This window comes from Orcinus orca, chromosome 3 (assembly GCF_937001465.1).
Source record: "Orcinus orca chromosome 3, mOrcOrc1.1, whole genome shotgun sequence".
NCBI lineage: Eukaryota > Metazoa > Chordata > Mammalia > Artiodactyla > Delphinidae > Orcinus > Orcinus orca.
The window spans coordinates 107066035-107091415 of record NC_064561.1 but is presented as its reverse complement, the minus strand read 5'-3'; the positions used below and the strand labels follow the sequence as shown (position 1 = coordinate 107091415).

General features: G+C 37.0%; 1 protein-coding gene across 2 annotated transcripts in view; it reads left to right on the top strand.

Annotated features, from left to right (window-relative positions):
- LNPEP (leucyl and cystinyl aminopeptidase) overlaps positions 1 to 25381 on the top strand; it is a 138130-nt gene that overhangs the window by 52275 nt on the left and 60474 nt on the right. For both annotated transcript variants that reach the window (XM_049707521.1, XM_004263510.4), the window contains exons 5-11: positions 6122 to 6242; positions 6931 to 7085; positions 8738 to 8851; positions 10445 to 10579; positions 22265 to 22396; positions 24614 to 24774; positions 25012 to 25100. In XM_049707521.1, coding sequence (XP_049563478.1) covers positions 6122 to 6242; positions 6931 to 7085; positions 8738 to 8851; positions 10445 to 10579; positions 22265 to 22396; positions 24614 to 24774; positions 25012 to 25100 — 907 coding nt within the window. The remainder of the gene's footprint in view (positions 1 to 6121; positions 6243 to 6930; positions 7086 to 8737; positions 8852 to 10444; positions 10580 to 22264; positions 22397 to 24613; positions 24775 to 25011; positions 25101 to 25381) is intronic.

Genomic DNA, 25381 nt, shown 5'->3' with positions numbered 1-25381 from the left:
ATGGAAGTGTTAACTCGTGCTACACAATATATAAGTGTATCTAATGAACATGTTGTATACCTTAAATTTACATAATATATGTTAATTATATCATTAAAGCTGCAAAAATTAATTAAATTTAAAATTCACTTCCTTAGTCTCAGTAGCCACATTTCTAGCATTCTTGTGGCTAGTGGCTACCTTATTGGATATCAAAGATATTGAATATTTCCATCAATGCAGAAAATTTTATTGGACAGCAGCAAATCTAGAACATTAAGTGCAGACTTAAAAGATAGCATAAAAATTTAGTTAGAAGAAAAACTCCAAGTTGTAAAAGTCATTTGAATGCACCTTTTGAAAAAGCAAGTCCTGATTGAATTTTCTTCATCTTAAAGAGAGAAGATTGTTTAAATGTCTGCTATGTCTGTAATTTGTCAAGATTGACCCTTTGTTCTAATTAGGCTCCTCTGCTTTTCTTCGTCGTTTGAATCTTCTGTAAATGATTGTTTGACTGGATTTTATGCCTTAATTTCACTGTAAAGACCTTAAAAAGCTAATATTAAAAAGCTAATATCTTCACATACTAACAACATAGGAGAAAAGGGTCTTTTAAAGCTAAAAATGATTATTTTTCATGATAGAAATATGATGGAATTCTTTAATTTTTTTTTCATATTTTTGATCCCCACCAGGGTATGTTTTCTACCCTTTGAACACATTCACTTGGATTTGGGCTTCCTTTCCAGACCAAAGAACTTTATTTTAATCACATTGTATTTGGATCTTATTATTTGCTAATTAAGAGGGGCATACTCCTTCTGTTAGAAAAGATTATCATGTCTACTCCATTAACTCTTAGAGAGAAGGGGTGAGGTAAGGATTATCTGGCTCTTCATCAGCAATAACACTGCCATATGACTTCATGCTCAAAGGATGGAGACCTGTTCGTGTTCAAGGGTAATGTGGACTACATTGAGTAAGTGCTCAATATCATTTACTCACCTTTGGGTTTAAAAGGGTTTTGGGGAAGTCTAAACCAAAGAGTTTTTCGGCGTCCTTTCGAAAGGATTTTAAGACTGGTTTAATTCTGAAAAAAATTCAATTAATCTCTCTTCAAGTTTTGCACCCCAAATTTAGCCCTTGATGCAGATGTTGCAGCCTTGATAAAACCTAAAAGGTTCAATCTTAAGTCAGGTTGCTTCTTCAAGAGCCAGCTGAGTACCACCCTCTCCTTGAAACTTTTCGTTCTTTCCCCAGCTGGGATTAATCATTCCCTCTCTGATATTTCATAGCACTTTAGTTACATCTCTGTTCTAGTTCTTATCACACTCTTTGATATAAAATCCCCAGCACTTTTTATTGTATCTCAAAATGTATGTAGTCTTGGCTTTTTATTTTCCCTCTCTTTCTCTCCCCCTCCCTCCCTCTCTCTCTCTTTCTTTCAACAGCTATGCTGGCTTCTTACTGCTTGTAGGATTACATTCAAACTCGTAATTCTGTGATATTCAAGGCCCTCATAAATTCGGTTATATTTCTAGTTGCTCCAATGGAATTCTTTCATCTAGTCAGGCTGAACTATTCACTGCTCAGATATATACCTCATATATTATATATATATATATATATCTTATATATAACATATATATAAAACATATAACATATATATAACATATATGTATAACATATATATATATATTTTTTGTCCACAACAGTTGACCCTTGAAGAACACGAGTTTGAACTGCGCAAGTCCACTTATTGCACATTTTTTTCAATAGTAAATACTGCAGCACTACACGATCCATAGTTTGAATCCTTAGATGCAGAAGACTGACTATAAGTTATACTCAGATTTTCAACTGTTCCAAGGGTTGTTGCCCCAACCCCGTCATTGTTCAAGGGTCAACTGGAAAGAGAGAGAGATTGAAAGAGAGAGAGGAGTTTCAAGTGACTTTTTTTGCTTTTTATTTACATGTATTAGGAAGCAACATGGTTAAACATGGACTCTGGCATCTACCTCGGTTCAGCTCTCTCCTATACAGCTTTCTACCTATGTGCCCTTGGGCAGACTGCTCTGTAATTCTCTAAACCTCACCTTCCACAACTCTAATACTATATTGTCTATATCAGCCTGCTCTCTCAAGGATTAAGTTTTTTAAATTCCTGTAAAATCTTCGGTACCTGGCAGATAGTAATACACACACAGAGAAACTCCCTTGTATGTATGTAAACTCCCTTGTATATATAAATATAAATATAAATAACCTTTATCATTTTTAATGCTACCCAGTAGTAAATGTGTTTTGAAAAAATTACAAATAAACAACTGTTTTATTAACTTTCTCTTTTTATTAGGAAATGGGGGAGACTCTAGCATGTGTGGAGTTATACTCTGTGCAGGCAGTTGTCTTGAGCTCTCATTTATAAACATCTTTTTATTTTATAAACCAAATGAGAGGAAGGCATTAGCCTCATATTGCTAATGAAGAAACAGTGTACCAGAGAGGTTAAGTAATTGACCTAGGTTACATAGCCAGTAAATGATAGTCAGAATTCACTGTCTACCACAATGTACTGCTTCTTACAACAAATGACGTGATTTCTGTAGGTATGGTGATCAGAAATTCAGACATAGAGTCTAATAAAGGATTTTTGTTCCACTAAAATGTAATCTCTAGGATATGTTCTATTTTGTAATATTTGACATTAGGCCTATTTCACAAGATTCAGGAATAAGGCAGTAGGGCTTTACTTATTAATGTCAGTCATAGTAAACAACTGAAAATTTTCAAGTTGACTGTGGATTATTAAACGTGGCCTGTTCAGTGATAAAGATTACTATGTTGTCAAAGACCTAAAGAAAGAGAGAACATTTGTTTTATCATTTCTGTCCATTATTCAATGTTCCTTAAACCTCTCTCTGCCTTCAGGAATGCCAGAATTACCTAGAAAATTCTAGGCTAGTTTTGAAATACACTTTATCAGTTTGTCTTGAGGTTTTTATTTTGTTGTTGCCATTACCTGATTTCGTTTTTACCATAGACAGGTCTAATTTATAGAATCAGAATCCATTGGTGGTTAGTCAGATGTGGACATCATGTCTGTTTAACATCCAAACAGAACCTTCAACACTATTATCCATGTGAAGTTATAATTTTAATTTATTCTTATTTAGTCAGGAACATGACTTAGCTCCACAAACAACATTTCCTCAAGTATCCTTCCAACAACTAGGGACATTATACGTAATTTATATCATTCTCCTAAGGTCTCAAGTCCCATGTAATCAATTATTCTGGATAGACTTCATTCTGGTGAGGTTTTTTTGTGTTTGGGTTGTTTTTATTTTTGTAAGGAATTAATGCTTTTTGTATGTTCAGCTGTCTGTTTAGGAAAGCTGGTGTTTTTCAGGAAACTTAGTATTGGAAGATTCCAATATTTTCTGTCTTCATAAATCTTGCAGGCTGTATTGTTGTTCTTTGGGGGGGATGAGGTTTGGTTCTGGTTTTGCTTTTATCTAGTTTTTGCTTCTTATTAAATTAAGGAGCAGAGTAAGTTAAACCTAACAAACCTGCTGTTCCTCAGTCTTAACTCTTTTCTCTGAGAGCTGACTAGGAGACTTTTTTGTGTCTTTTATAAATCTCTCAGTCTTAGCAAGAGATGTTGTAGGAAAAGTTTTAAGTTGTAAGGCCTGAGCACCAGTTGACTTGCATTTAACAGTGTTTAGAGTGCTCTTACCAAGTGCAGGGTGCTGGTCAAAACTTCTTTGTTGAACTAGATTGCTTTCTTTGTTTATTTCTTACTGCTTCTGTTGCTCTTAAAACAAGCATGATAATAATGTAATGACCTGACAATTCATCTCTAGTGAGAAATCACAGCACATATTTTAAAGGAAGAGAAGTAGAAGGAAAGAGAAGATGCCAAACTACCTTTCTTCCTAGTCATTGTATTCCAGAAATGGGACTCAGTGGATCCTTTGGTCAGATTTCAGTTCCATGTGAACTTCTTTTTTCTCCCTTTACTTTTCATCTAATGAAAGATGCTTTCACACATAGTGATGGGAGTGGCCAAATGTGTGTTTGGGAGAAGGATGTTTGAGGAGGAACCTGGAGTATATGGGTGGTGTTTCTGTTAGGACAGCATCTTCTAGATGGTTACATTGACTGGAACATAAAATATGTATGTGTGGAAAGAGCAGGCAGAAATAATAAAGACTGGTCTCAAATTCCAAGTGATCTTGGTACAGTCATTTATAATGGTAGTTAGATTTAGGAAGAATATGTCAGACTTTGTTGTGTGTGCTTGTGTGCTAACACTTTCACAGGGGGAATGATGCAGGAAGTGTGCATGGTCCTTTGGCAGGTGGTGACTGAATTCAATAAGCTGTGGTCACAGTCCTGTACCAAGGGCTGCAGATGTTCGAGTGCTGGGCTGGTGAAGTACACTTGGCCACATGATGTGATATTAAATTTCTTCCATAGTTACTTTAGAAAGTAACATATTGTATATGGGCTAACTGAACTCCTAACACTTCATTCTTCCTGTCACTGTTGCCACAAATGCTCTCCTCATACATATTTTACCCCATTTCTGATGGGATTCTATTTGTAGTAATGATAATAACTACTATTTATTGAACACTTCTTTTGTGTCAGGCACTATTCTAAGTTCTATACATATTAGTTCGTTTAATCCTGACAGCAACCCTGTGAGGATAGGAGCTACTTTTATCACCATTTTATAGATAAGGAGATTGAGGCTAACTAAGTTCACACAACTAGCAGAGATTTGAACCTGGCAGTCTCACTACAGAGCTTGTGCATTTAATTTTGTTGTTTGTTTACTTAAAATTTTTTCTTTATATTTAATTTTTAATGCCATGTTACCTCCATGTTTTTGTGATTAACGCATATGTTCTATAGACTAAGGCCCCACATAAAGACAATTAAAGCTGAAATTATGACCTCTGAGAAATTGTTGACTGTTTTTCAGTGCTTTAATGAAAGACCAAAAATAATTTGGGGTTAGAGTTCACCAATGTATTTTTTCAAATGGTGAATTATTCAATAGGTCTCTATTTCCCACCTGTTGGGATCTTTATTTTGAGGTTTTTATCTTCTGCTGTGTCTTGTCCATATCCTACTTTCCCAAGTTGAGTACAGAGGGATTTTTTCTTTCAGTCAATTGAAAAACAATAAATATTGCTTTTTAAAACCTGTTGCTTTTAATGTAACTGCTTAAATTTTGCCTTTGATACTTACTGATAAGACATGTCTAGTTAGTTACATCATATGTGTTTAACTTATGCACTTAATCAGAAAAAGAGAGAAAGAATAACAATTTAAGTAATGTGGGCAACTGCATCTTCCCTGGAGCATGCTCCCTGAAGTGATTGGGCAGTGTGGGCATGAATCCCAGTATCTGCTTACCTGGTTTTAGTTACCGTGTGCCACTCACTGAGTGTTTCACTCTGCTGGGTATGGTTGTTTTTGATACAACATGTTCCTTAAAAACGAGCCAACAACTGCAGGAAAAAAAAAAAAGGAAGCAGTTCCAAGGCTTCCAAGAAAAACTGGCTGTGCCATACTTGCTGAAAGAGAATGTGTTGGTCTCTAATAGGTTTCCCCAGGGTAATTTCAACATTTCTGTCTTAGGTGTTTATGTTAGAACTAACGCCCTTGTAAGCTGTGACTTCTCTGTATTGAATGCCTGCTCGATGCCAGGCACTGTGATAGGTGCTGAAAAGATGAAAACTTAGTTTTGGCCTTCAAATAATTCACAGTTTGATAGCTCATAGACAGGGAAGGGCCATTGTAGGTAACGGAGAGGAAGAGAAGAGTATCATAAAATTAAACAGGCAGATGCTTATAAATTGCTATATGATATAAAATAGTTTATTTGGGATATCATGTTAACTTTAAACTTACTGATTGCTTTTTTTTTTTTTTAACATTGTTGTATGTATGGAAATGACTTGCTAAATCCTATAGGGGTTAAAAGAACTATAAGCGAGAGTTGCTGTCCTGAAAAATCTCATATATCTTTATGTAGTACTCAGGTATGCTAATCTTGACAGTGTTCACCTGAATATCATGCCATTTTAATTGTACCTGTCTTTACATCATACCTGTTACCTTTTAGGTTTCTATATATGCTGTCCCAGAAAAGATTGGTCAAGTTCACCATGCCTTGGAAACAACTGTGAAGCTTCTTGAGTTTTATCAAAACTACTTTGAAATTCAATACCCACTAAAGAAACTGGGTAAGAATCAAACAGTGCCTCTGATTTTCGTTATCATTATAACCTAGATTTATGTTGCAAATGTTTTTTTCGGAAGAACTTTTGCCGAAGTTATTTTAAAGGAAAACCAAGAAACACTGTTAACTGTTTGCCTTAAAAATTGTTTGTATTTGTTAAGATTATTTAGATTCCATGGATGTATCTGAAAGTGGAGCTTAAAACACTTAGAAGTTTATGGGACTATTTCAGAGGTGCTGTGTAAGTGGGGATTTGCTTAGGGCTTAGTTTGGAGTTTGACTAGTTCTAATTTTCTAAGAAATTCCTAATTCAAATAATAATAGGAGTAATGAGAGCTCAGGAAAGCAAGAGCATTTCAGTGCTGTTCAGCATGGAGCTGGTTTTAGCTAGAAGAACGTTGGCCCTGCATCTTGTCCTCCTTGCTCTGGGAACTTCTTCACTGTGAAGGAATTAGGTATCTTCTCTTGCTCAGGGACAGAGCAACAGTGACTCTACAGGGGGTTGGTCAGGTCTTCCTCAACTGACAGGCAGGTGATGAGCATACAGGGCTAGGAGGGTTCATTTCCTTAGGAGTATAAATGAATTCACTGCCTTCTGATTCAGTGATAGACCAATGGGTAAAATATTTTGATTTAATTAGGGAGTGCCTTAGATGGGGTAAAGTCGATAACTTCTTTCTTGTTATGTCCAGATTTGGTGGCTATTCCTGACTTTGAAGCAGGAGCAATGGAAAATTGGGGTTTGCTCACCTTCCGGGAAGAGACACTTCTGTATGATAATAATACTTCTTCAGTGGTGGATAAAAAGCTGGTTACTAAAATCATCGCTCATGAGCTGGCCCATCAGGTATCAGCAGCCAAGGCTGTTATATCTCACACCTGTGGTCTGTTTCATATCCTAGAGTTTTAGAATACATTTAGATGCTAATAATAATCCAGCTTTTTATTATAGTATTGCCTTCTTTCATAATAATATGATGCTTTTCAAACAAACTTAATTTTCGGATAAAAATGCTATTTAATGTTTTGTATAGGGTTTTACAGTTTATAAAGCATTTTCACATCCATTATCTCTCTTACTTTTCATAACTTGGTGGGGAAGAAACCTTTTCCCTGAGTTGTACTCTTCTTCTTACAACTCTTGGACTGTAGTTGTCAGGACTAGATTTATTGTTTTGTCTCCTGCTAAAACTGGGTTCTTAGTTAATTCTGGAGAGGGAAGGTACTCTGTATGACATAGAGAAAAAGAAAGAAAATTATATGAGTACATGAACCTCCCTCTTTCTTCCCCAACACCTTGTCTCTCTTGTGCCCTCGATGAGGTGTTCATCAGGGTAGGGTATGGTATGGGGGTGTTGTGATGGTGGGAGCATGTGGAGGAAGAGTGAGACATGCTCTGGCAGTGGACAGCCTACCTCAGACACAGTCTGTAGCCCACCCTGCAGCCCTCGTGAGGGCTTCATGACATGCTGGCATATGAAGCGTATGCTTATTTACTGTTACAGTTTTAGGCATGTAGACAAGTTGTTTTTTGGGGGATCTGCTCTAGGTCTGTTATTTCTGGGTCCGGCCATCACGCCTGGGGGAGTGTTTCTCATTTACTTCTTCTTTAGGACTTACAAGTCATCTTCCTCTGAAACAGGTTTTAAGATAATATCTTTGAAAAATATGCTTTTGTAATTCTCAAAGTTGTTTTGTTTCAGTACCTAGTAACCCTGTCATTTTGCTGATGGCTCGAGAGAAGCCCTTGGCCACACTGACTAAATTGCACACCCTTTATTTCACTCTTTATTTACCACTCTTTATTTCAGGGATTTTGAGATGCATTTTTTTAAAGGGAGTCTCGTATCGTTTTTTTTCCTTCTTCTTACCACCTCATGGAAAAAGCCATTTAAAGTTCTTTCTGATTTCATTTATTTGTATGCATGCCAAATTTCTTACAGAATGTTATTTGAATTCTGTTTTGAATTATGTAAATACTGCCCTCAACTTGGGTGACTGAGGAGAAACCTGCAGTCCAGGCTCTCTGACTATAGGAACATCCCTCACATAGAAACTTATTTTTTAGTTGTCATGATGATTGTAAATACAATGGAAAATAATATTACTAATTTGACATTAGAAAGTAGAATTTCATTATCTAGGAAATCTTACTTTTAATGAGGTGACTCCTTTTTGTTTACCTAGCATATAACGTGTGTTAAATTGATAAATATGCTAATTGTCTTTCTTGCCTGTTTCATTTAAGGTAAAATGTTAAATTTTTTATTTTACTTTTAAAGTGAATTTATACAATTTATGCAATTCTACTTTTAAAGTAAATTTATATTACAAATATCATTTATTTGCAAGTCTTTAATTTGAATATAGTTTGTGTTAACTGTAATAAGTATATTTTTCAGTAATTGTAATCTGGTTATAGGTGATTAATCTGACAATTCAATTATTAGAAAATTCTTGAGAGTGTAAAGTTGGTTAGTAGTTTGTTTTTTCCCACAGTGGTTTGGTAATCTGGTAACAATGCAGTGGTGGAACGATGTATGGCTAAATGAAGGTTTTGCTACTTTCATGGAGTATTTCTCTTTGGAAAAAATATTCGGAGAGCTCTCCAGTGTAAGTACACTATTTGTTAGGCCTACTATGAATGCCAGAGGGAAAAATAGCCAAATCATATTCAACATGTATTTTCCATTCATTTGGAGTAATGAAAATGTTTCTAGAAAGATATGATAAAATTGACCCTTGTTATTGATCTCTGTACTTGAGATTTGACAATGAAAATTGTGCTTTTATTTACTGATGTATTTCAGAAAGCTGAAATTTTGTGAAATTATTTTACACTTTGTCATTAAGATGAACATTTTAAATTGCTTTGCTACATTTTATTTTAATAGATGTGGCCCTTCTGCTTGAAGGAATTTAGATAGAGTTGAAAAGCCTCTTTTTGCAAAACAAAACTTTTTATCCTATGTTATTAAAGAGAAAAAAATTACGACATTTTGTAGCAATGCTGTCTCTCTGTTACCACTGTGATCTTTCTTACAACAGTGATACATAAGTTGATACAGACAAATAATTTGCTCTTTTTAGGTACAAACCATATTTACAAAGACATGGAACACCATTTTGTTACAGGGAGCATGATAATATTGTTACTATGTTCTTAGACTCTCTGGAGATGTTTCTTATCATTAGAGATATTTTGACACACTAGGTCATATATGACAGATATTGCCAAATAATTCAAGCAGTAGGTGGAAAAGTATAAGGACCCCTTTCAACTCTAAAGTTCTGTGACTTTTTATTAAACTTCCTGAATATATGATCCAAGATTGCTTCAAAAAAGGAATACTCTCTGTAATGGCCTATGTGGGAAAAGAATTTAAAAAAAAAAAAGAGTGGATATATGTATATGTGTAACTGATTCACTTTACTATACACCTAAAACTAATACAGCATTGTAAATCAACTATACTCCATTAAAAATCAAAAAAAAGAGAATACTGTTAGAGCTTTCAATTTGAAATTTTTATGTAGGGCCTGTTCAAAAATTTCAGGTGGTAAAATGAACTCATTTTAAGCTAGAATATTAATAAGCAAGGTATTCTAAATCTGTGTAGGCTACTTAATTAAGCAAAGAGATACACAGTTTCACCACTTGGTGGTGCCCAGAATGTTAAAAAACTTCTAATATACATTCTAGAGGAGCTCATCTACTGAGCTCTCAGACTTCTTGCTGTTTAAGAGTTATATTTTACTTCGAATGAACCTTAGTTAAGGGAAATGTATATCATCTTAACAGAAAAGCTGGATTATGTATGAGAAATCAGCTTAAAGAACAGTTCCTATTTTTTTTATTTCAGATTTTATTTTACAGATATACACTAGCCATTTTTAAATATTCATTTTGAATATCTGGATTTAGCATTTGGTTGCTTTAGTAATAAATTCTCAGCTTATACTGTTGTTTAGGAAACACTGTTTTCCATGGGGCCAGGAGGTTATAATTCTACTTTCAAATTTAAGGAATATGCATAAATGTCACATTCTTCCTACATTTTCAAAAGCTTATTTCTGACGTTTAGTGAAGCTAGTTAATTTTTTATAATGACCTTAAACCGTAATTAGTCTAATTCATATAAATAATTACTATACTTGCCTCTGTCTTTAATACATGGTTTCTTAATCTGTTTCATTTTTTGCTAGTATGAAGATTTCTTAGATGCTCGATTTAAAACCCTGAAGAAAGATTCCTTGAATTCATCTCATCCAATATCATCATTATCTGTTCAGTCTTCAGAACAGATTGAAGAAATGTTTGATTCTCTTTCCTATTTTAAGGTATTGCTATACACAAAAAGTACCTGGAGTAGGTTACAAATTAATTTCATATGTGAGCAAGCTGCTTGATTTAGATTATTTTAAAGATTAAATAGGTGTTATTTTCAGGTACCCTGTTAAACTTTAAGATGTTTGCTTCTATGTAAATCTTGGTCTTAACTTTATATGGGTTTTTCTTTTTTTCTCTGTCTCTTGTTTTAAGTTCTCTAACTAGTATTTTGGGTGGTTAACCAGAACTTATAGTAATGTATTTTTTGAAGTAGGATCACTGTCCAGATTTGCAGGTAGAATATGTCCAGGGAAGGTTCTAAGCCCTTGGCTGTGTTATTCAGGATTGAGGTGTGTTCCAAAGTCAGAATTGCCAAAACAAGTAAGTAAAAGGAGATTTTTAAGAATTGAAGATTTGTTGTAGAATTAGAAACATAGACTCCAGGTTTGGGGGTGAAGCAAAAACAGAAACGGAGAAACCTGATTAGGATCATTGTAAGAGAACAGGATAGGGATATCAGTGCCACTCACATTTGTGTAGGGAGGGAGGGCTGAATGTTATAGCTTGTTGACCTCCTTAGTCTGGCTATCAGATTAAGATCAATAAATTGAATTCTTGTCCTGGACAGAGAGGAAGATATACAGAACATATGAGTTCATGTCATCAAGAAACTCAAAGTTTAGGTGGTAAGTACTTGTGAAGCAGTAAGAGGTAGTATGTGCTAATTGAATGGTACAGAGTATATTTGCCTGGGATTATGGAGAGAAATTTTTTGGAGGAAAATGGAAATTGAGATGAATTAAATAATAGGAAGAATATAGGTAAAGAGGAATGGGAACAGTAGAATAGGGCAAGAGTGGGATGATGAGGTCTGCAAAGAAAAAGTCAGGAATACTAATGGACAGGGAAATTTTGTTTAGGTATCAAATGTTTGCAGTGGAAGCCACATGTAGAGTAGGGGAAAGATGAGAAAGGTAGGTTGGGGCTCAGTTGTAGAAGATCCTGAGTGCCATCAGGAATCTGGGCTTTTTCTGTAATCAGTGGGAAGCTTTACAAGATTTTTCAATAGAGGAATGGCTTGATCAAGTGACTGTTTAGGAAAATTAATTTGTTTCAGTTTATAAAGTAGATTTAAGTGGAGAGAGACCTAAAATCAGGAAATTGCTGCTGAAGTACAAGCATGAAATGGTAAAAGTTTAAAATTAGAAGTGGTAGTGAGAGTAGAAGGGAAATGATGGGTGTGAAAAAAACCTGAGTGTAGGGAAGTACTTAAAGGACTTAGCGACGGGGTAAAGCAGGGAAAGAAGGAGGCAGAGGGCTTCCCTGGTGGCGCAGTGGTTGGGAGTCCGCCTGCCGATGCAGGGGCCGCGGGTTTGTGCCCCGGTCTGAGAGGATCCCACGTGCCGCGGAGTGGCTGGGCCCGTGAGCCATGGCCGCTGGGCCTGCGCGTCCGGAGCCTGTGCTCCGCGGCAGGAGAGGCCGCAGCGGTGAGAGGCCCGCGTACCGCAAAAAAAAAAAAAAAAAGAAGGAGGCAGAAATGTGTTCCAGGTTCAAGCCTGACTGGCAGGGAGAATGGTAGTACTGTTAATAAATGAGGAAATCAGGAGTTCAGTTGGCTATATTAAATGTATTCCAATTAGAGCTACTGCTATATGTTGTGATTTTTAAATCCCATACTGGACCTGCCAATAAAGAAAATTTTACGACTTGCAATTCTTTTCTTATATAGAACAGTTATTTCAGGATCTCTTGCTACAGAGCTCTTTCTTCCTCTGACCCCCACCTTCCAAACCCAGAATTCAGTGTCTTCTGAGCATGTTGTCTCCACAGCATATCTTATCCCTGTCAGCATGGGAACTACTTATTTCAGAATTGGGAATCTGGCAAATATCCCACATAACAGAGAAAAATAGGACACTGGGTAATTTACCATTATTGTGTGCAAGAAGTAGTAAGTGTCACTAGGGAAATGTGTTTGACAGACATGTTCTATTTGATCTTCATGATCTGCAAGCCTAATTCTGATGCAGGTTGCCTTGTGAGAATTCAGTCATTTAGCAAATCGTACAAGTACCAACCATCTACCTAACATTGTCCTAGGTGCTGGGGATACATCAGGAAATAAGGCGGCCTATGTCACTTTTACCATGGAGCTTCTATTTCAGGGGTCAGAGATAGACACAGACACAATACAAATGAATAAATAAATAGATATTTTGTTTGGTGATTAGTGCTAACATGAAAATAAAGCGTGGTAAGTGAAAGGAGAATGACAAAGGAAATGCTGTTTTATATAAGATGGTTGGGGAAGACCACTGATAAGGTGATATTTGAATACCATCTGGAGGATGTGAGGGAACAAGGCATGTGGACTTCTGGGGGAAAAATGTTCCAGGCAGAGGAAATAACCAGTGCATAGGGCTTGTGTGCAGAAATGAGTTAACGTAGTAGGCCTGAGACTGCTATCATTAGAAAGGCATAATTGTAAGGCTGGCTCTTGGCTGGTATCTGGCAACTTGGATTTGGGGAGAGTTTCCACCATTCCCTGATAAGAATGACTCACTGTGCCCACACTGTTTGTACAGACAATGTGGTTTATGCTAAACATCTGTTTTCCTTCTGGGAGTCTGGAGTTTTGGTACTTGCTAGGCAGAGGACACTTACATGACTAGCCCCCAATAAAAATCCCAGGTACTGAGTCTCTGATGAACTTCCCTGATAGACAACATTTTATACATGTTGTCACAACTTGTTCCTGGGAGAATTAAGTGCATCCTGTCTTACTCCACTGCAGAGGACTCCTGGAAGCTTGTACTTGTTCACCCCATGAACTTTTTCCCTTAGCTGATTTAGCTTCATGTCCTTTCACTGTAATAAATCATAGTGGTGAATATGACTGCTGAGTCCTGTGAGTCCTCCTAACACATCATCATACCTGGGACTTGTCTTGGGGACCCACACAGCTTGAGATGAAGATTGGTTGGCAGGTTCAAGCACCAGCAAGGAGCCAACGTGTCTGGAGTGGAATAAACACAGGGGAAAGTAGTAGATGAAGTGAGAAGGATTATAAGGGGCCACATCATTGTAGATCATCTTATTGGATGTAGTAAGGACCTTGATTTTTTGCAAAGTGGAATGAAAAGCCATTTGATGAGGGAAGTACCATAGTATGATTTTTTTTTTTTAAATCAGCCTCCAACATCATATGGAATCAAGATGACTAGTTAGGAGGTTGTTGTAATAGACCAGTGGCAAGATATTGGTGGCATGGACAAGGGTCATAGTACTGAAAGTAATGAGCAATGGTTGGTTTTAGAATATATGGTAAACGTTAATCCAGTAGAATTTACTAATGGATTAGATGTGGAATTAAGAGAGGAGTCAAGGACGACTTTAAGATTTTTGCCTGAACAGTTGGAAAAATGGAGTTGTTATTTGCTGAAATGAGAAGATTATTGGAAGAGTAGATTTGGGGCAAGAAGAAAAAAAAGTTCAATTTTTGAGTAAGTTTGAGGTGCGTAAGTGGAGATAATAGGCGTGTAGTTGGATATGAGTCTGGAATTGAGGGGAAATCTGGTTAGATATATAAATTTGCTGGTCATTTAAAACCCCTGGCATTGAGAAGATCATCTAGGAAGAAATTTAGAGAAGAAAAGAAGTCCGAAGATTAAATGCCACGGGCACCAAAATTTAGTCCTTGAGAAAATAAGGAGGATCCTACAAAAGAGACAGAAAGGGATGGTTAGTTAGGGGAGGAATCAAGAGTGGTATGCCAAGGCCAAGTGCAGAAAGACTTTCAAGGAGGAGTGGGTGATCACTCATATCAAATGCTACTAGTAGGTTGATAAAGGTGAGCCTGAGAATTGACATTGGTTTGACACCATGAGATTCACCAGTGACCTTGATAAAACCACTTTCAGTGGAGTGATGGTCAGAAGATGGCTCAAGAGAAAATGGAAACAGAGCAAATGGAGGTGGCAAATGCAGACAACTCTTTTGAGGAGTTTACTTCAAAGGAGGAACAAGAAATAGGGTGATAATTGGAGGAGGCACAGGGTTAAGGAAAGGAAGGGGATCTTATTTGTTTAAACTGAGGACTGATACATAGTTTTTGTTAATGGAATGTTACAGTAGAGAGGGAAAGTTAATGATGCAGGAGAGAACGGGTTCTATTGAGAACAAGAATGAGCATTTAGAGGACATGCCCAGAAAGGGAGAGACAGCACATCCAGAGGAGAACCTCTGGAGTTCTGGAGGCTGAAAGTCCAAAATCAAGGTGCTGGCCAATTGGGTTCTTAGTGAGAGCTCTCTTCCTGGATTGTAGACAGCTGTCTTCTTGCTGTGTCCTCACATGCCGTGTGGCTGACAGGGTCTTGGTGCTCTGGCGTGGTGTCAGGCCTGAGCTTCTGAGGTGGGAGAAGGGAGTTCAGGACATTGGACCACCAGAGACCTCCCAGCCCCATGTAATATCAATAGGTGAGAGTTCTCCCAGAGATCTCTGTCTCAACGCAAAGACCCAGCCCCACCCAACTGTCAGCGGACTCCAGTGCTGGACACCCCATGCCAAACAACTAGCAAGACAGGAACACAACCCCACCCATTAGCAGAAAGGCTGCCTAAAATCATACTAAGTTCACAACACCCCAAAACACACCACCGGACACGACCCTGCCCACCAGAAAGACAAGATCCAGCCCCACCCACCAGAACACAGGCACCAGTCCCCACCATGAGGAACCTTACACAAGCCACTGAACCAACCTCACCCACTGGGGGCAGACACTAAAAACAACAGGAACTACAAACCTGCAGCCTACAAAAAGGAGACCCCAAACACAGTAAGTTAAACAAAATGAGAACACAGAGAAATATGCAGCAGATGAAGGAGCAAGGTAAAAACCCACCAGACCTAACAAATGAAGAGGAAATAGGCAGTCTACCTGAAAAAGAATTCAGAGTAATGATAGTTAAAGGTGAGCCAAAACCTTGGAAATAGAACGGAGAAAATACAAGAAATGTTTAACAAGGACCTAGAAGAATGAAAGAGAAAACAAACGATGATGAACAACAAAATAAATAAAATTAAAAATTCTCTAGAAGGAATCAAGAGCAGAATAATTGAGCAGAATACCGGATAAGTGACCTGGAAGATAAAATAGGGGAAATAACTACTGCAGAGCAGAATAAAGAAAAAAGAATGAAAAGAATTGAGGACAGTCTCAGAGACCTCTGGGACAACAGTAAATGCACTAACATTTGACTTATAGGGGTCCTGGAAGAAGAACAGAAAAAGAAAGAGTCTGAGAAAATATTTAAAGAGATTATAGTTGAAAACTTCCCTAACATGAGAAAGGAAATAATCAAGTCCAGGAAGGGTAGAGTCCCATACAGGATAAATCCAAGGAGAAACACACCAAGAAACATATTACTCAATCTATCAAACACTAAATACAAAGAAAAAATATTAAAAGCAGCAAGGGAAAAGCAACAAATTACATACAAGGGAATGCCCATAAGGTTAACAGCTGACCTTTCAGCAGAAACTCTGCAAGCCAGAAGGGAGTGGCAGGACATATTTAAAGTGATGAAAGGGAAAAACCTACAACAAAGATTACCCAGCAAGGATCTCATTCAGATTCGACAGAGAAATTAAAACCTTTACAGACAAGCAAAAGTTAAGAGAATTCAGCACCACCAAACCAGCTTTACACCAAATGCTAAAGGAACTTCTCTAGGCAGGAAACAAAACAGAAGGAAAAGACCTACAAAAACAAACCCAAAACAATTAAGGAAATGGGAATAGGAACATACATATCGATAATTACCTTAAATGTAAATGGATTAAATGCTCCCACCAAAAGACATAGACTGGCTGAATGGATACAAAAACAAGACCCGTATATATGCTGTCTACAAGAGACCCACTTCAGACCTAGGGACACATACAGACTGAAAGGGAGGGGATGGAAAAAGATATTCCATGCAAATGGAAATTGAAAGCTGGAGTAGCCATTCTCATATCAGACAAAATAGACTTTAAAATAAAGACTATTACAAGAGACAAAGAAGGACACTACATAGTGATCAAGGGATCAATCCAAGAAGAAGATGTAACAATTGTAAATATTTATGCACCCAACATAGGAGCACCTCAATACATAAGGCAAATGCTAACAGCCATAAAAGGGGAAATCGACAGTAACACAATCATAGTAGGGGACTTTAACACCCTGCTTGCACCAATGGACAGATCATCCAAAATGAAAATAAATAAGGAAACAAGCTTTAAATGACTCATTAAACAAGATGGACTTAATTGATATTTATAGGACATTCCATCCAAAAACAACAGAAGACACTTTCTTCTCAAGTTCTCATGGAACATTCTCCAGGATAGATCATATCTTGGGTCACAAATCAAGCCTTGGTAAATTTAAGAAAATTGAAATCGTATCAAGTATCTTTTCCAACCATAACACTATGAGACTAGACATCTATTACAGGAAAAAAGCTGTAAAAAAAATACAAACACATGGAGGCTAAACAATACACTACCAAAAAACCAATAGATCACTGAAGGAATCAAACAGGAAATCAAAAAATACCTGGAAAAAATGACAATCAAAACACAACAACCCAAAACCTATGGGATGCAGCACAAGCAATTCTAAGAGGGAGTTTATAGCAATACAATCCTACCTCAAGAAACAAGAAAAGTCTCAAGTAAACAACCTAACCTTACACCTAAAGCAATTAGAGAAAGAAGAACAAAGAAAACCCAAAGTTAGCAGAAGGAAAGAAATCATAAAGATCAGATCAGAAATACATGAAAAAGAAATGAAGGAAACAATTGCAAAGATCAATAAAACTAAAAGCTGGTTCTCTGAGAAGATAAACAAAATTGATAAACCATTAGCCAGACTCATCAAGAAAAAAAGGGAATTAGAAATGGAAAAGGGGAAGTAACAGCTGACACTGCAGAAGTACAAAGGATCATGAGAGTTTACTACAAGCAACTCTACCGCAATAAAATGGACAACCTGAAAGAAATGGACAAATTCTTAGAAAAGCACAACCTTCCGAGACTGAACCAGGAAGAAATGGAAAATATAAACAGACCAATCACAAGCACTGAAATTCAAAGTGTGATTAAAAATCTTCCAACAAACGAAAGGCCAGGACCAGATGGCTTCACAGGTAAATTCTGTGAAACATTTAGAGAAGAGCTAACAACTATCCTTCTCAAACTGTTCCAAAATAGAGCAGAGGGAGGAACACTCCCAACCTCATTCTACGAGACCACCATCACCCTGATACAAAACCAGACAAAGATGTCACAAAGAAAGAAAACTACAGGCCAATATCACTGACGAACATAGATGCAAAAATCCTCAAGGAAATACTAGCAAACAGAATCCAACATCACATTAAAAGGATCATACACCATGATCAGGTGGGGTTTATCCCAGGAATGCAAGATTTCTTCAGTATATGCAAATCAATCAATGTGATACACCATATTAACAAACTGAATAAAAAACATATGATAACTTCAATACATGCAGAAAAAGCTTTTGACAGTATTCAGCACACATTTATGATAAAAAACCCCTCTAGAAGTAGGCATAGAGGGAACTTAACCGCAACATAATAAAGGCCATATATGACAGACCCACAGCCAACATTGTTCTCAATGGTGAAAAACTGAAACCATTTCCACTAAGATCAGGAACAAGACAAGGTTGCCCACTTTCACCACTATTATTCAACATAGTTTTGCAAGTTTTAGCCACAGCAATCAGAGAAGAAAAAAAAATAAAAGGAATCCAAATCGCAAAAGAAGAAGTAAAACTGTCACTGTTTGCAGATGACATGATACTATACATAGAGAATCCTAAAGATGCTGCCAGAAAACTACTAGAGCTAATCAATGAATTTGGTAGAGTTGCAGGATACAAAATTAATGCACAGAAATTTCTTGCATTCCTATACACTAATGATGAAGTATCTGAAAGAGAAATTAAGGAAACACTCCCATTTACCATTGCAACCAAAAAATAAAATACCTAGGAATAAACCAACCTAAGGAGACAAAAGACCTGTATGCAGAAAACTATAAGACACTGATGAAAGAAATTAAAGATGATACAAACAGATGAAGAGATATACCATGTTCTTGGATTGGAAGGATCAACATTGTGAAAATGACTATACTACCCAAAGCAATCTACAGATTCAGTGCAATCCCTATCAAACTACCAATGGCATTTTTCACAGAACTAGAGCAAACAGTTTCAGAATTTGTATGGAAACACAGAAGACCCCAAATAGCCAAAGCAACTTGAGAACAAAGAACGGAGCTGGAGGAATCAGGCTCCCTGACTTCAGACAATACTACAAAGCTACAGTAATCAAGACAGTATGGTACTGGCACAAAAACAGAAATATAGATCAATGGAACAGGATAGAAAGCCCAGAGATAAACCCACGCACATATGGTCACCTTATCTTTGATAAAGGAGTCAAGAATATACAATGGAGAAAAGACAGCCTCCTCAATAAGTGGTGCTGGGAAACCTAGACAGCTACATGTAAAAGAATGAAATTAGAACACTCCCTAACACCTATAAAAAATAAACTCAAACTGGATTAAAGACCTAAATGAAAGGCCAGATACTATAAAACTCTTAGAGGAAAACATAGGCAGAACACTCTATGACATAAATCACTTCAAGATCCTTTTTGACCCACCTCCTAGAGAAATGGAAATAAAAATAAACAAATGGGACCTAATGAAACTTCAAAGCTTTTGCACAGCAAAGGAAACCATAAACAAGACCAAAAGACAACCGTTAGAATGGGAGAAAATATTTGCAAATGAAGCAACTGACAAAGGATTAATCTCCAAAATATATAAGCAGCTCATGCAGCTCAATATCAAAAAAAGAAACAGCCCAATCCAAAAATGGGCAGAAGACCTAAACAGACATTTCTCCAAAGAAGATATACAGATTACAAACAAACACATGAAAGGATGCTCAACATCACTAATCATTAGAGAAATGCAAATCAAAACTACAATGAGGTATCACCTCACACCGGTAAGAATGGCCATCATCCAAAAATCTACAAACAGTATATGCTGGAGAGGGTGTGGAGAAAAGGGAACCCTCTTTTACTGTTGGTGGGAATGTAAATTGATACAGCCACTGTGGAGAACAGTATGGAGGTTCCTTAAAGAAATAAAAATAGAACTACCATATGACCCAGCAATCCCACTACTGGGCATATACCCTGAGAAAACCATAATTCAAAAGGAGTCATGTACCACAGTGTTCTTTGCAGTGCTATTTACAATAGCCAGGATATGGAAGCAGCCTAAGTGTCCATCGACAGATGAATGGATAAAGAAGATGTGACACATATATACAATGGAATATTAGTCAGCCATAAAAAGAAACAAAATTGAGTTATTTGTAGTGAGGTGGATTGACCTAGAGTCTGTCATACAGAGTGAAGTAAGTCAGAAAGAGAAAAACAAATACCATATGCTAACACATATATATGGAATCTTAGAGGAAAAAAAAATGGTTCTGAGGAACCTGGGGCAGGACAGGAATAAAGGCACAGACGTAGAGAATGGACTTGAGGACATGCGGAGCAGAAAGGGTAAGCTGGGACGATGTGAGAGAGTAGCATTGACATATATACACTACCAAATGTAAAATAGATAGCTAGTGGGAAGCAGCCGCATAGCACAGGGAGATCAGCTTGGTGCTGTGTGACCACCTAGAGGGGTGGGATTGGGGCGGGGGGAGACGCAAAAGGGAGGGGATATGGGGATATATGTATACGTATAGCTGATTCACTTTGTTATACAGCAGAAACTAACACAACACTGTAAAGCATTTATACTACAATAAAGATTAAAAACAACAACAACAAAAAAGAGCATTTAAATTTATAGTAGCACTGAAGTGTGTTACAGAAATAAGAGAGTAATAGGTATTAAGTAGTAGATATTAAGGTCAGTTATGTGTATCTGATAATCTTGATGACTTAACATTGCTACATTTTTATCAGAAGTGAAATTCATTCAAAAAGTATTTGAGTGCCTCCTCTGTACCAGGCATTATTTTAGTCATAGGAATTGAGCTTTTCAGTTTCTCCCTAAATTAACTTACAGTCTAGAAGAGGAAATAAAAATATATCTATAGCAGATGCAGGAAGTATGGTATAAATTGCTTTTGAATATGGAGAAATATGATTTGTGTCTCAAATCGGGGAAGGCTTCACAGAGGAGGCAGTTATTTTAAGACTGGAGAAGATGACGTGCATCAGTGAGTATAGTGTGCCCTTTAGCAGTTGCATGTCTGACTCTGAATTTTTGGTGTATGCTTACTACCCTGTACGTACATTCATATATTCCAAACATATTTGAAGTGAGTCTGCAGGAAGAAGAGAGATCTTGAAAACAACTTCAGCATCATGACATACTAAAATTTGAAATTAATGTACTCCCTAGCAAAGAGACCTTTGAGAGTTCAGCTACTTTATTGTCTCCAGCAGTGTGCTTTAAGCATTGGAGATAGGGGTGGGGAATTTGGCATTTTTTAAATTAAAAATATATTTATACTTGTCCTACAGATAGGTTCATCTGTACCATTTTTCCAGAGTCCACATATATGCGTTAATATACAATGTTTGTTTTTCTCTTTCTGACTTACTTCACTCTGTATGGCAGACTCTAGGTCCATTCATGTCTCTACAAATGACCCAATTTTGTTCCTTTTTAAGGCTGAGTAATATTCCATTTTATATATGTACCACATTTTCTTTATCCATTCATCTCGGTGCTCTGTGGTGATCTATATGGGTGGGATGGGGGGGTGGGAGGGAGGTCCAAGAAGGAGGAGATATATGTATACATATAGCTGATTCACTTCATTGTACAGCAGAAACTAACACAACATTATAAAGCAACTATACCCCAATTTAAAAACATATATGTATATAAAAACACTTAACTTTTTCTTTTAAATTTATTTATTTATTTTATTAATCTTTGGCTTCGTTAGGTCTTCATTGCTGCGCACGGGCTTTCTGTAGTTGCGGTGAGCGGGGGCTACTCTTCATTTCAGTGCACAGGCTCTCATCATGGTGGCTTCTCATTGCGGAGAACGGGCTCTAGGCACACGGGCTTCAGTAGGTGTGCCACACAGGCTCAGTAGTTGTGGCTTGCAGGCCCTAGAGCGCAGGCTCAGTAGTTGTGGTGCCCAGGCTTAGCTGCTCCGCAATATGTGGGATCTTCCCGGACCAGGGCTCGTACCCGTGTCCCCTGCATTGGCAGGTGGGTTCTTAACCACTGCACCGCCAGAGAAGCCCAAAACACTTAACTTTTTAACACTAACACTGAAAGAGTGAGTAACTGAGAGACCACACAAAATGGCTCATAGAAGAATTAGTGCAAATAGGAATTTACTCCATTAATTCTTTTTCAAACCTCTTAAAATAATTTTTAAGACAATTTCAACATAGTACACAACTGGTTATGTGAGACTAAATAACAGTGTATTATCACTGGGTTATGAAAGTATTTGCTTACAGTGATTGTATTTTGAATCTTAGATTCTTATCTCTATAAACCTATTGTATTCTATTATTTTCTTCCCCTTTTTGCTTTTTTTTTTTAATAGGGAGCTTCTCTGTTGTTGATGCTGAAAACTTACCTTAGTGAAGATGTATTTCAACATGCTATTGTTCTTTACCTGCATAATCATAGCTATGCATCCATTCACAGTGATGCTCTGTGGGATAGTTTTAATGAGGTAAGTGACCTGGATATTTTATTTAGCTCTTAAACTAAGAAGAGAGGAGTTCTTATATTTATGTTTTTATCAAGTATGTAAATAAGTTATGGTACCAAGGATAGTTATTTAAGAGAGAGGGGAATGGAGCTTAGTATATAAATATTTATGAATAAGAGCACAGAATTAAAAGTCATGAAATGGAAGTCCTGGTCTTAATTGTTGAAAAAATTGCATGAGGCCTTGTGTAAGCATCTTTAGTCTATATCTTAATCTCCATTACTACTTTGTAAGAAAGTTCTCTTTTCTGAATTAGTGTATATTATTATGTTTTCATTATTTGATTTTTTTTTCAAAAATCTCTTTTCCTTTCCTTATGTTTTTGCAGTCTTTCTACCTTACATTCATGATTTTTTGCTCTATACTCTGCCTTATGAATCCTCCTATCTTTTGTGGCCATATTCCTCTAACTTAGATGATGTATCATAGTCTGGCTGCCATGGCTCCATACTGCCCTTGGATCATTTTGCTGCTTGGATTTTGTTGTGCCTAGAATTCTAACAAGCAGTGTAATCGGTTACAAGTTATGCTTCCTAACAGTGTGTGAACCCAGCCTGCATCGTGCACATATGCTGATGGCGTAGCCCTTATAAGCATTTGAATTTGTTACCCTGATCTAGATCAATGGTTTTTAACGTTTTGGAAGATCACAGACATATTTGAAAATTTGATGAAAGTTCTGGACATATTCCCCCAATAAACCACAGATAGGCAAAATATCACACACAGATTCAACGTTTTATGGATCCTGGGTTAAGAACCCCTGCTCTGGATCTTTTCCATGTGCTCTCTCTGCTCCCTTGCCTTCTCTGAAATTTGGTATCTTCTAATTGTTAACCCTTTTCCCAGAAGATATATCTTCCCTACTGTCTGAGTTCTTTTTGAGGAGAACGATCAGTCCTTATTACCTAAGAGTTGCTTCTAAATCATTGTTTTTCCTCTTATCAGGGAGTAGCATTTCAAATGAAAGCCACATTATTTACTTTATACTCATTGTGTTATCTCCTGACGTTTAGAATATATTTCTGCCTTCCTCACTGACTTCAACTTTTGCATCACAGTGTTTTCCTATCCAGATCTAGCCCCTTAACGTCATCCTCAGGTTCTTCAGCATCCACATCAAATTATGCACTGGACTTTTCATTTCAGTTCTGTTTCAGAGACCCAAAAGTGCCTTGCTTTGGGGCAAGCTTGTTTTCTTCCCAACCTCTTGTCCAGAAATAAATAGGTCAGAGCCATGAGAAACATAAGGTTAATCTCACAAAGCATTTGGGAAGATTTTCTCCATCCTTTTCGGCTTTAAATAAATAGGCGTATGTCGACTGAGGTGTAAGGCCTGCCATAGTGGCGTGATACTACAAAACATTTTAAGCACTTGATCATTTGAGTTGCTTGCAAATCCATAGGTAATCTAGAAAAATAATTTGAATCGTAAATTTAGCTCACCTGCTTCAAAGAGATAGTTCAAAAATTGCTTCTTAATCATTGATACCAGATGTCTTAGGGACAGGGAGCTTTAGAGGGTCTGTGAACCTCTGACACTGGATTCTAGATCTTGTAGATAAATTCATGTATTTTATAGGAAAAAGGGGTATGTGACCATGAAAAACATTCACTGCTGTTCTCTAGAGAGACCTAAAGTCCAGGCAGCCAACCTGTTTGTATCTCACTCCTCTGCTGCTGCTCCCAGGCACTCCCACAGGATGAGCTCTTTAAAAGATGAACTTTAACATTTGTGAAAGCAGAGGGTCTGGGGAATAAAGAGAAATCTGGACCGAGAAATCTGGACCTAGCTGATTCACAGGAGTGAGTAGCAGTGCTTCTGATTCTAGACTGCATATCATTATCCATACCTTCTAAATGTTAGTATTGTGACCTGAAGGAGTGCTTATATCTTCTTAGGGATTTTAATGAACACTCGGTTGATAGCATATGTGCTGCTTTTTCAACGTAGTTCCTCTCTCACTCTCTTTAGTTATCACTTAGCTGTATTCCAGTTTACTTTCCTTTTAGCACTTGCTCAATTACCTAGAGTAAAAATGTAAATTCAACTCAGCATTTGTGCTTCTTTTTTATATTACCATTAAATGTAGTCTCCATAGAATGTGGTAGGGAAAGAGGGAAAGGTACTATAAAATTTTTAGACTGTTTAGCAAAAATAGTTTTTTTTTTCTATAGGTCTCAAACAAAACACTAGACGTAAGGAAAATGATGAAAACCTGGACCCTGCAGAAAGGATTTCCTTTAGTGACTGTTCAAAGAAAAGGAAAGGAACTTCTGGTGCAACAAGAAAGATTTTCTTTAAATATGAAGCCTGAAATGCAGCCTTCAGATGCAAGGTGAGTGCCCTCTCTCTCTCCCCGCTATCTCTTTTGCACCCTCAGGTTAAAGTATTTTTGAATGTTTTGTAATCATAAGTTCTTAAGAAACCTAACAAGATTATCCCTTTCCGGGAATAGCTTGAAAAATGTCACCTTCCTGCCAAAAAAAAAAAAAAAAAAAATACCCAACAAATTATGTGTAACTGACTGAAATATTGGAAAGAGTGATAATCTTCCAGTATTTTCTTTTTACAGCTCTCTGTGGCATATTCCACTATCCTATGTCACTGATGAAGGAAATTATTCAAAGTATCGATCAGTATCATTACTGGACAAGAAATCAGGTTTGGCTATATTTAACACTTTTCTGAAATGAAATTAGAAACAGCATATTTTCTAAAAATTGACCAAGCAGCAGAAAGGAGATTGCACTTTCCATTACACTTTCCAATGTACACAGCTCTCTGAGCTGGTTCTGTGAGACACCTGTACAAAATGTGACTAAGGTGAGATTGATTCTATGTATCATGCGTAAAACTGGTCTTTCTTAGTCATGTGAAATAAGGTATAAAAAATTGCACTGAATATGCTAGCAGTTGTGGTAGAAAATAGCGAATACTCTGTT